This window comes from Liolophura sinensis, chromosome 10 (assembly GCF_032854445.1).
Source record: "Liolophura sinensis isolate JHLJ2023 chromosome 10, CUHK_Ljap_v2, whole genome shotgun sequence".
NCBI lineage: Eukaryota > Metazoa > Mollusca > Polyplacophora > Chitonida > Chitonidae > Liolophura > Liolophura sinensis.
The window spans coordinates 2,586,024-2,602,416 of NC_088304.1; the positions used below are offsets into that span (position 1 = coordinate 2,586,024).

Sequence of the window (16,393 nt, forward strand, 5' to 3'; positions counted from 1 at the left end):
ACACGCCACATACTTTACTACACCATACTACACTAAACTTCACTACACTATACTTAGACTGTACTATACTACATACTATTCTATACTATACATAGTATATTATATACTATGTATTATTTATACTAAATACTATACTATAGTACACTATGTTCCATACAATACTATATAATATACTATACGACTACTATACTATACTGTGCGACTGGTATACTGTACTGTACTATACACTATACTATACACTGTACTATACTATACTACACTATACTATATACTATACTATATTGTACTACACTATACTACACTTTACCATACTACACTATACTACACTACACTAAACTGCACTACACTACCCTACACTATACTACACTACACCATACTACAGTATACTAAACATTATGCTGTGCTGTGCTATGGTATGTTATGCCATGCCATGTCAAGCCACGCCATGCCATGCCATGCTATGCTATGCTATGCTTTGTTATGCTATGTTACACTATACGATACTATTATATTATACTACACATCAATAACGCATCCCCCGTGCGCCTCGACCGTACGTGCGAAGGCCCGCAGCAACCTGCGGATGGTCGTGGGTGTCCCCCGGGCTCGTCGCGGTTATTATTTCTTCTTTTCTGATGCCCATTGCTGCAGTCAGAATTTCCCATTCCTACCTTTAGCAGTTTCTTGTACTTGCTGTCATTGGACGCTTCCTTTTCCTATCACCATCTTTGTCTCTCCTGCGTGAAGAATAAAGAGCTAATGGTTTTGTCGAACAGGCAAACAAGATCTTGCAGATATCGGCAACAGTTAATGCCGGTTACAGTGCTGTTTGCTATTCAGTGTGCTGCATGGCACAGTATAATATCCAGGTAGGGTGGTAACGTTACCCCGCCCGCAACAATGGGCTGGTCGTGTAGCTTGTGGACAATTAACAAGACGTTAGTAAGGAGATCCACAGTCCATTTCGTGTCTGGGCGCTGTTGCTGGGCCCAGGTGAGCGGGTCAGAGGAGTGCACTCATGTCAGCCCGCCTCCCCACGCGATGCACGGCCGACAGAACGGCGGACACTCAGACCGGTGTGTCTCGACTCCGGACACTTACTCTATACTACACTACAGTATACTTATACTACACCATACTTGCACTATACTACACTATGCCACACTACACTATACTTGTACAATATACACTACACTATAGCTGTGCTATACTACACTACACTACAGTTGTACTATGCTATATTATACTTATACTACACTATACTACACTACACTATATTATACTTGTACTGTACGACACTAAACCACACTACACTACAGTTGTACTATACTACACTACACTACATTCCACTACATTATAGTTGTTCTATACTATACTACACAATACGGCGAAAAACACCAATCAAATAAATAAATATACTACACTGCACCACACTATACCTATACTACACTACACAACACTAAACTATACCTATACCATGCTACATTACACTATACTACACTGAACTATGCGTAAACTATACTATTCTACACTACACTACACTACACCACACTACACTACACTACACTACACTACGCTACACTACACTACGCTACATTACAATACACTACACTTCACTATACCTATACTATACTACACTACACTACACTACACTACACTTATACTATACTACACTACACTACATAATACCTATACTTTACCATCCTATAGTTGCACTATACTATAATACACTACACAACACTATACCTATACTTTACTACACTACACTACTCAACAATACACTACAGTACACTATACCTATACTACACTACACTACGCGGCGCCGCGCCGCGCCACGCCACGCTGCACTACGCTGCACTGCACTGCACTACACTACATTTCACTACACTATAGTTGTTCTATACTATACTACACAATACGGCGGAAAACACCGATCAAATAAATAAATATACTACACTGCACTACACTATACCTATACTACACTACACAACACTAAACTATACCTATACCATGCTACATTACACTACACTACACTGAACTATGCGTAAACTATACTATTCTACACTACACTACACTACACCACACTACACTACACTACACTACACTACGCTACACTACGCTACATTACAATACACTACACTTCACTATACCTATACTATACTACACTACACTACACTACACTACACTACACTACACTACACTACACTACACTTCACTACACTACACTTATACTATACTACACTACACTACACTACACTACACTACATAATACCTATACTTTAATACTTTACTATACTTTACTTTACTATAGTTGTACTATACTATAATAGACTACACAACACTATACCTATACTATACTACACTACACTACTCAACAATACACTACAGTACACTATACCTATACTACACTACACTACACTACGCCGCGCCGCGCCGCGCCGCACCGCACCGCACCGCACCGCACCACACCGCACCGCACTGCACTGCACTGCACTGCACTGCACTGCACTGCACTGCACTGCACTATACTTATACTCTACTAAACCAGTGAAGTACACCAGAGTACAGTGTAGCGCAGTGTAGTGTAGTACATACTGTGGCGTAGTGTTATGTTATGTAGTCTGTGATGTTACACAGTACAGTGTGTTATGCAGTGTTGTCTGTTTTCAGTATACTACACACTATAGTATAAATATAGTACAGTATACTGTATGGTATAGTATACTCTATAGTATTTTTAGTATAGTACTTTTTGCTACTGTTTGTTATTTGTTACAGTATACGTCAATGTTTTGTACGATAGGGACAAGGAGAGGTAATCCTTGGGGATTACAAAACATGGCTTGGAGCGTGGAGTTATATATGCACTTTTGTGAACCTCTCCTATATATTTTTTGTGAATTTCCTCTATACAGGCCAACATAGAGCGCGCGTAACAGAAGAGACTAATGTATGATATAGGATTTTGGATGTGCACCAAATGTAAAGTTGATCAGTGGTGGCATTACTTAGATGTATGTCGTGCTGGAACCAAATGGCTCCCGTTGTAATATACACCGAGTGCATGTATAAGACAAATGGTGTCCATACTGGTACATTTGTATATGTTATTATACACCTAAGTGTCCAGCGCCTAATATATTATGTAGTAAACACAACTGTCCAATATTTTTAATATATTGGATAGTTGTAACTGTGACGTCACACATACGGACTACTTTTCGTTTGTCGACAAACAGACGACACAGCACGATGTTCGTCCATGCTCGTCCTGAAAAATCTGTCTCCGGACAGTCCGTTCTACCTTACACCAATTCTCGAATGTCGCCTCAAACCTGATGCAGCTGTGTGGTATTACTCCTCTTCAATGGGGGAGCATGCTTTGGCAGAGATAATAAAGAGGGCAGCCGAGGCTGCTGGACTGAAAGACCGGAAAACTAATCACTCGGTCCAAAACTCAAAATTCAACTCCACAAGCCGACCAGACAGTGTACCATGCTATAAAAAGGCCACTAAACTGACAACAAGCACATCGAATTTCTCCACGAACTGGATTGCTGTTCTACACATGGCTGTAAAAAGAGGTCGTCGCAAGCTCAACTTTGCAGACGACTTGGCTCCCAGGGAGGCGTGGATTTATAGCACAAGGCGAAAGGATGTTGTACAGACCAAACCAGTTTTATCTGCTCTCGTTGTTTCACAGCTGAAAGCTACGAGAAGAACGCAGCTGAATTTCCACAATGGTATCTGCACATAGTTGTTACAAAATACTATTAACTGAACTGAAACTGATGGATAGTACATTTGTGTAGGTTGACGCCCACTTCCACATCGTACAAGTACTTATATTATACACGACGAAAAGCATAGCTTATACGGAATGACAATAACATGTACCTGTAGTTGTCATCGCATATATGTATGACTTTAGAATCACCAGGAGAATAGAATGATACTTATTGTGTATCAAACATAGGGAAAGAATAGTAAATACACATTAAATTTTAAACTTAAAACACAAAATTACCAATATAACACCACTGGCAAATGGACATGCCTTGTCAAAATTCAAATTCAACGTTTGAAAATTGGGAATCTCAAGTCTGGCTAGATTTGTCCGTGTCATAAATCGGAACTTCAAAGTCGTCCACCTTGGGCTCAAATTGATGCGGCAGCATATTTTCTTATATGTAGTTAGAATTCAAATAAAAAATGACATCGCTTTGATACGAATTTTCATGTTATTTAAGCCGGCTGGATGGGGTTGGCCATCTGTGACGAAACTGGCTGAGCCGCTCCGGGCGGCCGGCTGGAGATCGGCTAGGGCGTTACATCTATTGTTTTTGAAGGATTTAAAGTCATTATTACGTTTCTCAGAAGCCCTCCAAGTAGCATACTATTTAAACAGGTTATAATCTTTATAATTAGGACAAGTAGCTAAATCTGAACACTAATCCTTCAACACTGACAGCCTTGTCGTTTCAAATACGAGTCGAAATTAGGAAAATGTTATGCGTTTCCACATCAGAATGAAACTGAACTTCCAAACTCAGAAAAAAGAAAAGAGGTCTGCATTCAAAATCAACTGAAAATCCTTTCTATACGAAAAATCTCATTAAATATATATATTTTTTCTTATAAAATATCATATCAAGGTAACCTTTCATTGATTTATTTACAGCCTCACTGACGAGCATATTCTGTTTACCAGGCCCACACAGAAGAGCTTGGGTTAGTCGTTTTTTTACGACAAACTTGCCGAGCTGAGGTCGTATTCTGTTCATCCCAGAGACCCCAGACCCCAGACCCCACAGGTGTAAACAGGACAGGTGCACAATGTTTGACAAACATTCAAACTTTTCAAACAGAGGCTTATGCGTTTTACAAGGACGTGTATAAGCTGATGACTGCTTTGCTGTTCCGCTATATAATGATTGTCAAATAGGCCTTTTTGTATTTAGATGGGTACTCCTGGCCGTTTTTTGTGTACATTTGTTGTTAAGTAACGACCTTGCTCGAGATAGGGTTTGCTCTTAATCCACTGGCAAAAGATAAACGGTGGAAATAGCACTAGTTTGACATTTGAATTGGATGTCATGACTATAATATATCCACGTTCGTTGTAAGGTCTTCCAGCAAACTACGGATGGTCGTGGATGTCCGTGGGCATTGCCCAATTTCCTCGCATCATAATGCTGTCCGCGGTCGTCTGTCCTATAGGTGAAATGTTCCATCAAATAAATAAAAAAATATATAAATAAATATTACACATCCTTGTAATATATACCTTCTCACATCGTTGGAAACTAAAGGCCCATTCCTTCTTACAGCTCTGTTCAGTATTTATGTATCATTTCTGACATATTCATTTGGGAATTTGTATTTAACTTTGCTTTTGGAAATCTTTCTTGGAATTATAAACTGTAAATACCCTTTCATGGTTTACGAGCAGTGAACGATTGTCGGACAAACTGACCTTCATATTTTCGCTAACCAGAGCTCTCATTTCTGCCACTTCTTTACCATAACTGTAAATGTTTTTATGGCTATGTTTTTTTAGCTGATGACAAAAATCTTGGTGATAACTCTATTAGAAAAGCCTTTGACACACACCAGACTCTTTGTCTTCCTTCAACCATTTTGACAGATCAGTCTTATGGATTTCAGAGAAAGCGATCAAATATGCGACATTCTGTCTCAACATAACAATAACAATTATCTGACTGACCACAAATGTTAACTTCATGGAAATCAGAATAAATCCATTACCTTATTCTCCCAATCTCTGGTTCAGTCGGCTCGATCCGCTAAAGTGTGAACACTTTTATTACCGTTACCAGTCCTAGAATCTCTAACTCGTCTGATCTGGATGCATCTGGTCTAACTTCATAAACATATATTACTTTCAGCATTGAGAAATGCAAAGTCTGGATACAAGTTAAGTAAAAGATGCATCAATTATTGCTCAGACACGCCTGGTCACTATAACATTAACGGTTTGTGCGTGCGTGCGTGCTTGGGGTTTAACGTCGTACTCAACAATTTTTCAGTCATATGACGACGAAGGAATCATTTGGGTGCATGTACGTGTAATGTGCCTCCTTGTTGCAGGACGGATTTCCACCGCTCTTTTATTTAGTGCTGCTTCACTGAGACGACTTACCGAAGGCAAGTAAGCTACCCCGCCCGAGCCATTATACTGATACGGGTCAACCAGTCGTTGCACTAGCCCCTTCATGCTTCCTGTTTGAAAGTCTTAGGTGCGACTCGATCAAGGATTGATCCTTGATCTACCGGTCCCGAAGCGGACGCTCTACCAACTAGGCTATTCGGGCCGGTTTAAACGGTTTGTCATCTGTCTGATAGTTTTCAGCCCACGGTCTCTCGCCACGATGCGCTGAAAGCCCATAGGCTTAAATGCTCGTTTCATGTACTGCTATCGGTCTGTCATCTTCTATCCTTCAATCCAGAAATGCCACGTCCATTTGTCCGTCATAATCCGTCTACTCCAACAGCGTCCTTCCGTCCGTTTCCACGTACGTATTTCCACGTCTGACCTTCCGTCTGTCTGTCATCCTGTTTCCCTCTGTTTACCATTGATTGTCCATTTGTCCGTCATCACTCATATACTTGCTCCACAGCGTCCTTCCGTCTGTCTCTCATCGTGTTTCCTTTTGTTCACCATTGGTTGCGGTCCATTTATCCGTCATCATCCATCTTCTTGTCCCACAGCGTACTTCCGCCTGTTCGTCATCGTAGTTCCGTCTGTTTACCGTGATTTTCCCTTTGTCCATCATCATCCATCTACTTGTCCTTACACACCAGTCCCGATAGCTCAGTTGGCAGTGCGTCCGCTTCGAGTGGGCGGTAGATCCAGGATCAATCCAGGGTGAGGTTACATCTCAGGCCTAAGCTCCTTCATCATCATATGACTGAAAAAAATGTTAAGTTCTAGGTAAAACCTTAAGCACTCACTCACTCACTCCTTCCCTCCACCATTGTCCTTAAACGTTGTTCTATATTTTCATCATGACATTTGCTTTTTACCTGCACATTATTATTTTTTATCATCTTTTGCCAGGTAAATATTGTAAGAGACATGTCTTACTTCACTAGTGTTATCAGATAAAGCATGTTATAAATACTTACTGCAAGAGTAAGCTTACTCATTCCATGTGGGGTCTGCATTCTTCCTGCTGGTGACCTTCGACTTTCTTAGTTTTGCATCTCCCAAACCTACTTTTTAGTCTAATCACGACCATTACCTTTTTCTTGCGATGACATATGAACTGAATTTAAAACATTGTGCATTCTGTTACATATCATATTGTACTCTTCATCTTTTTAATGCAAAGTCATACAACTATCAACTAACCATTCTGGCCGTAATCAAATAGACTTTAACTGTATCTAATCACAGCTAAATAATGCGACGGCTCGCCATGTCATGTGAAAAGACAATAGTGTGGTCTTAAACAGTGGCCATACTTCTTGTGGTCATTAAACTACTGCTTTCCCGCACAAATTCTTTAAAGACTGCCGTCAGTTCATTACGAGGTGCCTTTTCCAACCGCAGTATAGAGCCTAGGAACACAGCTCTTGCGACCCAAGCACTAAATACCACAGACACTGGACGATTGTAGCAGGGATACTACAAAGTTTTGGCTACAGATATATAATCCAATGTTCCTCTTGCTCTTTGGACAATAATAAAGGCGATGTCACAGAGTAGCCTATTTCCTTTCTTAAAACATGTTTTCAAACCATATGCTCGCCATTTCGCCAGCATATAAGGTTAAGATTAAATAAATCTGAAGGATATCTTGGCTCCGACATCTGTAGTTTACGGTCTCAGATTGCAGCCCATGACCTCCGGGGTCAAGGCCACTGTTAATGATAACGCGGGATGGAATCCAGCCAACCCCGATGATAGTGCACGGGCTCGGTATAAAGATTTGTGGATATTTGGCTAGTTGCTGAAATTTCCTCCTCCCGTGATTTCCTCAGCTGTGTCAGTGAAATGAACAACTTAATTCTTAGCTAACAACTGTCAACATAATTTCACCATCTTGTTTATTTATTTCGTTCTTGATTTAGGCAATATTCAAGAAATTGCCACATATCGCCATGACGTGTCCCTCATTTGCGTTCAGAAAACACTGTTTAGATACTCTAAATGCTGGTTTCTGTCTGACCATATGCTCATACAGTCAACCGAATGAGAAAAGCCAGTTCCATGAATAATTTTATGTCTGTGGTTAATATATAGAGAGTAGAAAGCAAACAGTTACATTTCTCTCTCGTTTTTTTTATTTCGGAAAGTAAAGATAGGTATATGTTGTTCATCACATATGTTAATCATGCGAAAAAAGTAAAACTGTGTCTTCATGATACATTTACAACAATACGATTAAAAAGAGCAGACAAAATGTCCTAAAACTGATAAGATGATTTTTGTCACCCAACTGGTCGGAATAGTAAAGCATTCCACATACTTCTAACTGGTCAAATTGACGTCGCCCAAGGACATGACATTTATCCAAAACTGTTTGTGGGGTACAGAAGAAACAACTGCTGACTGCTTTTACAAGCCTCCATCCTAACTTCCTCCTTTAAAATCATTCTTATTTTGTCCGATGGTTTTGTCATTTTAACGTTGTTTCAGAAATTGGCATTCGTCATAAGGCCCAAAATGGAAAGCAGGCCACTTTGAGCTACCCGTCCGGAAAATGAATTATCGGTGTAATTTAACTGGCCAAAACAAAAAAACCTGCGGAGATAAGACAGTCTAAATCTACACCTTGAAACGGACATTCGTATACCAGCTGTCAACCATAACCGCAAGGCCAATTTCTGATTAACAAAGAAACCAAGAATGTAATGCTACTTTAAACTGAGTCATGCAAAGAGAAGCAATCAACAGTTTTCAATGATGACTGAAAGAGTCAAGTTACATGTACATATATGTTCTGCACGAATGAATTAAAAACAGAATAAAACAGCGAGTACCACCTATGCCAGATTATATTTAATGTTCATAATATACCGTCATCGCATTAATAGAGGTTAAATACTAATTAAAGATGATTATTATTTTAAGACTGGTCGAACAAAAACTCCGTTGTAGATAAGAAGAAAATACATCGATAATATTGGATAATTTATTCCCATATTTCAAAATCTATAGTTGCTTTTTCTTCTTTTATTTAACCCAGAACTGCGGAAATATAGCTGAGTTGGTCGAACGGCAGTTCAATATTATTGGTTGATATACCTGAAGGCCTAACATTTAACGTGACCACGGTACATTTTCACAAAAGCTGCATGTAGAGAGGAATCCATGGAAATAAACCTTGTTCAGGTTGGTCGAAGACTCAAATCTTAATACCCCTTGTGTATCGTGCACATTCAAAAAGCCCAAAACAGTCTTTTGATGACATTTTATTAAATTAGATGCCCGTATTTGATACCAGTGGTGGTCAATAAATTTCTTGCAGAAGTCCAGTAAGGTTCGTATTTGATAAATTTAGCTACCCAACCTTAGTTAAATCTTGTGGAGAGGTAATGCTAGGTAAAACTTCAACAATAACTTCATTCAGTATTCAGAGAATTGCCATCACCCTCTCACCACTGCCCTCCCCCACCCCTCCCCTCTTTAAAATGAAACACACCACCGTTTGCTACACACCACCATCATCAGACGGGGCTTCTCATTTTATAAAGCATAGCCAACGCTTCTCCAACAGCCACCATAAAACATCCCTTCTTGAGTCTGCTTAAGGCCTTCAGCTATTCTACAGACTACATATTTATAACAGTATATAATAATACCTCATTGCTTTTCTACAGATTACCTATTTATAACATTATATAATAATACATCTTGCTATTCTAAAGACTACCCATATATAACAGTATATGATAATATTTCATCGCTAGTGTAAATTGACAAGTAAATAATGCTACCCTTGTATACACAATGGCTAAATTTAAATATATGCAAAATAAATCATTTCCATCATATGGCCTGTAAATCATGATTAAATGTAATCTTTCCAGGATTACAAATTTTACCCTTCATTATCTCTTCCGCCATCTTGGTCAGTAACAGTCTATCACATTTCCCGGACGTCGTCTACTTGCCTACAAGTAATCTTCCAGGTTTAAGACTTCTGAGTTTTACCCTTAATGATCTCTTCGGCCATCTTGGTCAGTGACAGTCTATCACATTTCCCGGACGTCGTCTTTGGAAAAGAGTCCATGAGCAGGAAATGTCCTGGCATGTAACCAAGACCATCTGGCGCAAGAGACGGACTGAAGATGTCCTCTGCACGCCGCTTGATATCTTCTGTGGTTATGCGTGTGTCTGGTGTGAGCGTAATACAAGCGCAAACCTCCTGGTGCAATATGTCGTCATCCACACCAACAACAACAACTTCCTCAATCTCTTCAAAGTTTTCCTGAATCTTCCTCTCCACGAATGAGGGAAAAATTTTCACCGAAGCCCGTTTAAGCATTTCAGTCTTCCTACCTATGATGACGATTCGTCCGTCTTGGTGGATTAGTGCTACATCTCCGGTATGGTACCAACCGTCTTCGTCCACAATAGGCACTCTGGAACCGTCAAGGTAGACATAAGCTTTGGCACATGCTGGTCCACGCAAACAGAGTTCCCCCTGTGTTTTCACACAGACGACTTCACCTTTTTCATCCACCACTCTAACTTCGCAGCCAGAGCAGGGGTACCCAGCTGTACCGAGTTCAAAGCCCAGCCCTGTTGCCACCTTCAAACCGATGAAATGCAAACATTCAGAAGAGCCGTAGGCGGAGACGACGGACCCTGAAACTTCGCACTCACCCTTTGTCCTGCGGCTATCGAGGTGGAGAGAAACGGCATCCTGTCTAACAGATCAGGTCTTCTCTGTAAGCTGTTTAGTCTATATTCCATCAGTAAAGCAGCATCTGGGCGTTCAGAAGATAAAACGTTCACGAAGAACTCATCGTCTGAGTCTGAGTTGACTTTCGCCTTGATGTAGACTGTAGTCAACCCGATACCAAGGTACAAAATTGGTTGGCCGCCTATCCAAGACATCGGTCTGTCGTTAGCAACGATTGTGTCCTCTTCCAACTCGCAAAAATCTCCCATTGAATACACTCCCGCTAGGATTGAGGCATGGGTGTGCACAACGAGCTTAGGCATTCCACTACTACCAGAGGTCAACACCATCATCGCTTCGTCGTCGGCGTGCACTTCGGGAAGGTCAACATCTGGAACCTGGTTGTCTTCTGTCAAACCGAAGAGGTCAAAGGTCGTTATCTTATCTTTATGGTCCTGAAATGTTGTCAGGATGACGCTACGATGATGAGCCTTGGAAAGGTCTCCTTTAGATTGCTTCAATTCTGTTACAGTTGCCACGCATCCTATCCCTTTGGCGATCTTTGTAAATTCTTTCTCATCGAAGGATGGCGAGTTGATAACAGTGCCACCGGTCATGTTTATACCGAAATAAGTTATGGTCCAGTTTGTCGGTGTGTCCACAAGTATGGCTACTTTGTCACCTGCTCTGATGCCATGTCTGACAAAATGTCGGGCCAACCAGTCGGACTTGTCTGCCACTTGTTTCCTTGTCAAGGTATCCCTGGGTTGTCCGGCTTGTCTGAAGACAAACGCCATTTTGTCTGGGTTGGCCTTCGCCAGCTCTCGTATTCTGTCCGAAATTGTGCGAGGTAAGTCGAACACTGCCGAGGGCGTCTGGATGTAGCTCATCTTGAGGTCGCCATATCCATGTTTCTCCATGTCTGGTTCCCGGGAATAGAAATGCAAAGGAAGAAACAGTTGATATTCTTTTGTTTAGGTGGAAATTAACGGTGTTTGGAACTGAACATTGTGTGCTAGTAGGCTTTGAATTAGCCGCCCAAACTTCCTGCTAAGTGTGTGCTTGGGGAAGGCAAAGGTATATTGCCTTATTTTTTCTCTGGGGTTATATACTATAATAGTATATTACGTCAAAAGCGTGTCTGATTACAGACGAGAATGAGAGGGGATCCCCTAAGTATACTATGCTATACTATAATAGACTATGCTATACTATACTACACTATATTACACTATAATACTATGCTGTATGACATGGCATGGCATATCATGGCAAGTCATGGTGTCCGGTCGGCTTGTAGAGTTGAGTGTTGAACTGTGGCGCGCCAAAACGGATCAGTGGGTGGGTTGGATTGTCCCAATCGGGTTTCGTTTAGTCACCTGATTAGTGCATGCATGCTTTTGCATTAATATATGGCCAATACACGAGTAATGCCTCCACGTCTCCATCATACCTTTACCACATACATCTTAATAATGCCATCTACACGTCCAAAATTCTATGATGAACATTAGTTTCATTTGTTCAGCGCACAACATAATACAAAATGATATATAGGAAAGGTCCACAGAAAGTGCTTATGTCACTCCATACACCAAGCCACGATCTATAATCCAAAGGATCACCTCTCCTTGTCTCTATCTTCATACTATTGAAGTATACTGCAACAAACAACAACCAGTAACAAACAATATACTCTACTCTACTCTGTTATACTATGCTATGCTATGCTATGCTATGCTATGCTATACTATACAGCGTACTGTGCTGTATTGTATAGTTATACTATACTATGCGGTCTACTAAATAGCAGCCAACACTGCAAAACACACTGTACTATATAACAACACAACACTACATACTACACTACATTGCGCTGCACTGCACTCTGATATACTTTGCTGATGTAATGTAGTATAATGCAGTGTAGTGTAGTGTGATGTAGTGTAGTGTAGTGTAGTATAGTGTAGTGTAGTATAGTGTAGTGTAATATGTGGCGTGTCATGGTGTGGTGCAGTATAACGCAGTACACTGCCTACACACCTACGGCACATGACGCTGCAGTCAGGGTGTGAGCGTATCGGTGCCCGCCTGGGTGTCCGGCGTTCTGGCGGCCGTGCATCCAGGTAGGGAGTCGGGTTGACATAAGTGCACTCCTCATCCAGCTCTCCCACCAATGACCCGCTAAAAATAGCGCCCCGACAAGAAATGGACAGGGGATCTCCTGACTAACGTGTTGTTTATTGTTCACAAGCTACGCGATTTGCCCATCGGTGCGAGCGGAGCAATGTTTCCACCCTACCTGGAATGTGGGGGACTGCATGTGTTAGTGAAAGGGAGTCATGGAGCTTTTAGGGGCCGTTTGTGTTTGTTTTGATGTTTGGCCAACATTACCACTGAGCTTATCTTCAGGCGGTAGATATGGAGCCCAGGCATTTCCGCGGGTCGCTCTCAGTGCGCTGGACACGGTGGATTGTCTACTCGACATGAACATTACAAAGAACCAATTCGTCCAGTGGAGAGCTTTTACTCGACTCTGCTCTTCCATCGCAGTCCGCAGCGTCATTCTACCAACACGCAGTTGAGCCTTCACGATCATCATTTCAGCTATCTCAAGGGCCCAACTCGTCACGACCAATCCTGCACGTACGAAGTTGTTGGGAAATTCCAGCTATGTCAAAACCGTGATAAACCAAGACCGACACGTAGATGTAAAAGTCTGTGGCCTGGCGAAGGCACGCAAGTTACTGGTGTCCGACGCCTTAGAAGTGGTAGGCAGCAAGAGGACCATTTGTTATAACCTACCATGTGGTAGCAGTACGCCAAACTCTGTATGTTGGACGCGCACGTCGGCGCGCACGACCTTGTCTGACCGGGACTGGGACTGTGGGCAACGTACGAAGCAGAGCGGGACAAGTGGTTGCCCCGACGCAACCACTACGACTTTGATAAACGCACTCCGGGGCTCTTCAAAGATCAATAGCTTGTGTTCGAAGACATACTATTGTTATGGCGAGGGGTCGAATGGCAAAGACATACTCTTCTGCACAGGCAGCGCGCGGAGGTGTAGACAAGGACGTATACCTCTTCGTGTTGTGCAACCATCAAAGCGCGAGTGGAGTGAACCAAAGAATACGCATGCGGGGAAACAGCGTAAAGTACTGCCGGACGGTGTAAGCACCACTTACCTGGACAGCTGACCTGACTGCCAACGACTTTTGTACTATGATATTATGTGTTGCAGTGAAGGCGAAATAAATGCAAGTGAAACAAACTGTATGCCAATGTCATCTCATTGACCATTCATTTATGGAATGGGGTAAATACGCCTAGAACAGGCAAACACGGAAAGTTATTACCACCAACTGGTTGTGATAAAAACACCAGGGCTGGGCCTGGTCCGCCCAGTCGAACACCATGACAACGTGACGCCCTCTATCCCGCTGGGTTAAGTAATACACGCAAAACTGCCCGCACACAGCCGTGTCCAGACGCAGCCGCCGATCATTCCACGTTCAGTGGTGTGTTCTCCGGTTGAGCCAAGCGGTAATATCAGCACGGATAGGTGACAGTCCGTAAGAATCCAAGTATTCTCCCTGGAGACGGAATGGCTTCGGGCAAACGTCAATGAAAACGCTCACACAGTGTTGCCCAAGGCGGAGCCACTCGGCGAAGGAGGTGGTCCTGAGTGTAGACATCCCCCTACCTCCAACACTCACACGCACGGTGTCCGTGTCCGCCGGTGCGGCGCGTCGCCTGTTGCGCCGTGTCTATGGTATTTAAGTGGCAAAGTCACAGAGTACGTTTCGGCTTTCCGTCATTAATTTGGCAAACCGCATCTCCAGGTGCAAATCCCCTTTCTGGACCAGGTGGCCCTGTGATCGTCGTGGAATTTGAATGTCAAGTCGAAACAAAACAGCGCCCTGTCATTGGCGAACGTGGTGCGGAGGATGTTGTTCCATTCGTCGTGGAACACATTTCCCGTGTTGGTAAAGAGGTTCATGTACGTTACGACGAAATTCACGTTATCAAAGTCGGGTGTCAGGGGCTTGGCAGGAATTTGACGCCCGCCGTCATGCAAGACAACTGTTAAGAAAGTACGTCAGATGCAAGCAAGGGTCCCTGACATAACACAAACACTAAATTGTCCCGACACTCACCCAGTTACTGCGCGCGACCTGACGTCACAGCAGCCAGACGATAGCGAAGCGATTTTTTTTAGGGTAGGGAGATCCACTCTTCTTTCGCTAATTGACGCACAAGATTTTGGATACTTTGATACATGTGCATTTAGTGTTGCTTGATCATTTTTCGGCGCGACGTAACCAGACGGGCACTTGCAAATCAGGTCACACAATAACACAGGACGCAATCACAGACTGCACTCATATACGGCATTTATCTGATATAAATGTAAACAAAGCATTTACTGAAGTGTACCCTATACATATTTCTTCAATTTTCATTAGTTAGATCGACCGTTGGTCTTGTTATTTCTTTGATAACTGTGGAAAATTAAAGCCTTCAAAATCTCCGTTGTAGATCATGACGTCACTCCACGCTCAAGAATATGAACGTGCTGATCTATTCGATGTTTGTTGATAAATGATTTCATGTATTTTGCTGTGGAAAAATATGCTGCACTGAATTTATGAGAAATTTGTAGACCTGGGTTAGCATGTTTACAAAGTTGGAATGGCATAAGTAGTCATATATTGTTTTCCTTTTGTATTATGTAAGAGAAAACGTTACATGTTTGTAATATTACTTACCGAACGTTACCGATGTTGTTTGTGTTAATGTGTTTGTATTAAGATTGTGTAGTACACTGACATAGTGTTTATTTCATCAGTTTGTGATACGATCATTAATGCTATTTTATCTCTTTCTGTTTTTACAGAACGCACGTGTATTCAAGAGAATACAGTGTTTGTTAAGAAAAAATCTCCGTAATAGTTGTTAACTTCATTACTTTCCGACCAGCAACGAAGTTTGTGTGGAAGTGCTGGAAATGAAAAGCGTTTTTATCGTAGGTCCCGTTCAAGGCCGTGTTGCTCTCGCATCCCTCGAACAAACCCCAAAACAGGTTTTGCTCGTTGACGAGGGTGTGCCCTGATGCCTTTGGGCATGGGGACATACTTGGCCAGCAAGTGACGGATGCGGTGCTTGGCAGGGGCTTTGTCCAACATCAAGGCAAACGCGTCCTTCAATGGGGTGAGTCGGATGCGGTCGGTCACGTTTTTGAGCAGGTGACAGCGTTGCGGGAATATGTCGCAGTGAAGGCGGTCCAGTATGTCTACCGACCGATTTCGGCAATGAGGTGCAGTCTTTTGGAAACGACTGGTCCTTTCATCCATCCTGTCATCCTGTACTTCCCTTTCTTGTTCACCAGCTGCAACAGAGGCACCAGCGTGTCTTCCACCACAGGTGGCTGGACAATGTCCGTGTACACGTACAGCGTTATTGTAGTCGCTTGTAAATCTTCGGCCCCGACGTGTATCAGATCCGCCGTCCCC

At 42.3% G+C, this 16,393-nt stretch overlaps 1 protein-coding gene across 1 annotated transcript; it reads right to left on the reverse strand.

Annotated features, from left to right (window-relative positions):
- Positions 1 to 10,163: 10,163 nt before the first annotated feature.
- LOC135476394 (salicylyl-CoA synthase / salicylate adenylyltransferase-like) lies at positions 10,164 to 11,797 on the reverse strand. The gene is made up of 2 exons (XM_064756400.1): positions 10,859 to 11,797; positions 10,164 to 10,784 (listed from the first exon to the last, which is right to left on the reverse strand). Exons 1-2 carry the CDS (start codon positions 11,795 to 11,797, stop codon positions 10,164 to 10,166), a joined length of 1,560 nt encoding a protein of 519 aa, XP_064612470.1.
- Positions 11,798 to 16,393: the final 4,596 nt, after the last annotated feature.

Bases quoted from the DNA above. Each gene is read 5' to 3' on its own strand.
- LOC135476394 (XM_064756400.1), bottom strand. From the start codon at position 11,797: ATGGAGAAACATGGATATGGCGACCTCAAGATGAGCTACATCCAGACG. The intron at 10,785-10,858 runs GTGAGTGCGAAG...ATCGGTTTGAAG, and splicing joins CGATAGCCGCAGGACAAAGG to GTGGCAACAGGGCTGGGCTT.